Below are 1,184 nucleotides of genomic sequence, written 5' to 3'. Positions count from 1 at the left end.
AAAAAAAACAATAGAAAAAGACGTAAAACAAAAATAACAGTCTAGTAGACATTAATTTATTTTTTTTTTATTTAATTATTAATTATATGTTATTGTTATCTTTATTACTAATACCTATTATAGGTTTATCTGTTATATATATAGGAATGTACGACGATCCTTCTAGCTTAAATATAAAACATATTAAAATTATTGGTTTAATAACTTCAATCGTTAATTTATTTGTCTCTTTAATTATGTTTATATTTTTTGATTTCAGTAGTAATCAATTCCAATTTGTTCAAGAATATCATAGCATAAGTAGCTTTGATTTTTATCTAGGTGTGGATGGTTTATCCATATATTTTGTTTTATTAACAACTATAATAATGCCAATTGCATTGTTATCTAATTGAACATCAATATCAGAAAATGTAAGATCTTACGTAATAATAATATTGTTATTAGAAACACTTTTATTAGCGGTTTTCTTAGTGTTAGATATTTTATTGTTTTATATTTTTTTCGAGAGTATTCTTGGGCCTTTATTCATTCTGATTGGGCTTTTCGGATCTAGTAATAGAGTAAGAGCAAGTTTCTTCTTATTTTTATATACATTGTTTGGTTCTCTATTTTTATTATTATCTATTTTAACTATATATTCCATAGCAGGAACTACTGATTACGATGCTTTATTTAAGCTTTGTTTATCAAAAGAAACTCAGGTATTTGTATTCATTGGAATTCTTATTTCTTTTGCCATAAAAACTCCTGTATATTTTGTTAATATTTGATTACTAAAGGCTCATGTTGAATCACCATTAGCTGGTAGTATAATTTTAGCTGCAGTTGTTTTAAAATTAAGTTTATATGGTATTTTTAGATTGATGTTACCTTTATTACCATGTGTTTCTTTAGATTTCACTTATATTGTTTATATTTTGGGTGTTATTACTGTTATTTATGCTAGCTTTAGTACACTTAGAACTATCGATATTAAAGAGCTGATTGCATATTCTTCTGTTGCCCATGCTGCAATTTATTTAATGGGAGCATTTAGTAATACTGTTATTGGTATTGAAGGTTCTATCTTATTAGGTTTAGCCCATGGTTTTGTATCTAGTGGGTTATTCATTTGTGTAGGTGGTGTGCTATATGAAAGAAGTCACACTAGACTTATTACTTATTACAGAGGTATAGCTCAA

General features: G+C 25.9%; 1 protein-coding gene across 1 annotated transcript; it reads left to right on the top strand.

Moving 5' to 3' along the window:
- Positions 1–86: 86 nt before the first annotated feature.
- K452DRAFT_330330 (uncharacterized protein) lies at positions 87–395 on the top strand (the record flags this gene model as incomplete). Its single annotated transcript, XM_033545113.1, has 1 exon — positions 87–395. The coding sequence occupies one exon, from the start codon at positions 87–89 to the stop codon at positions 393–395; it is 309 nt and encodes a 102-aa protein (XP_033390783.1).
- Between the last annotated feature and the right edge of the window lie 789 nt (positions 396–1,184).

Source organism: Aplosporella prunicola (assembly GCF_010093885.1).
Source record: "Aplosporella prunicola CBS 121167 unplaced genomic scaffold K452scaffold_309, whole genome shotgun sequence".
Classification (NCBI taxonomy): Eukaryota; Fungi; Ascomycota; class Dothideomycetes; order Botryosphaeriales; family Aplosporellaceae; genus Aplosporella; species Aplosporella prunicola.
Note: the sequence above shows the minus strand (reverse complement) of the source record. Positions and strands in the feature narration are given on the sequence as shown.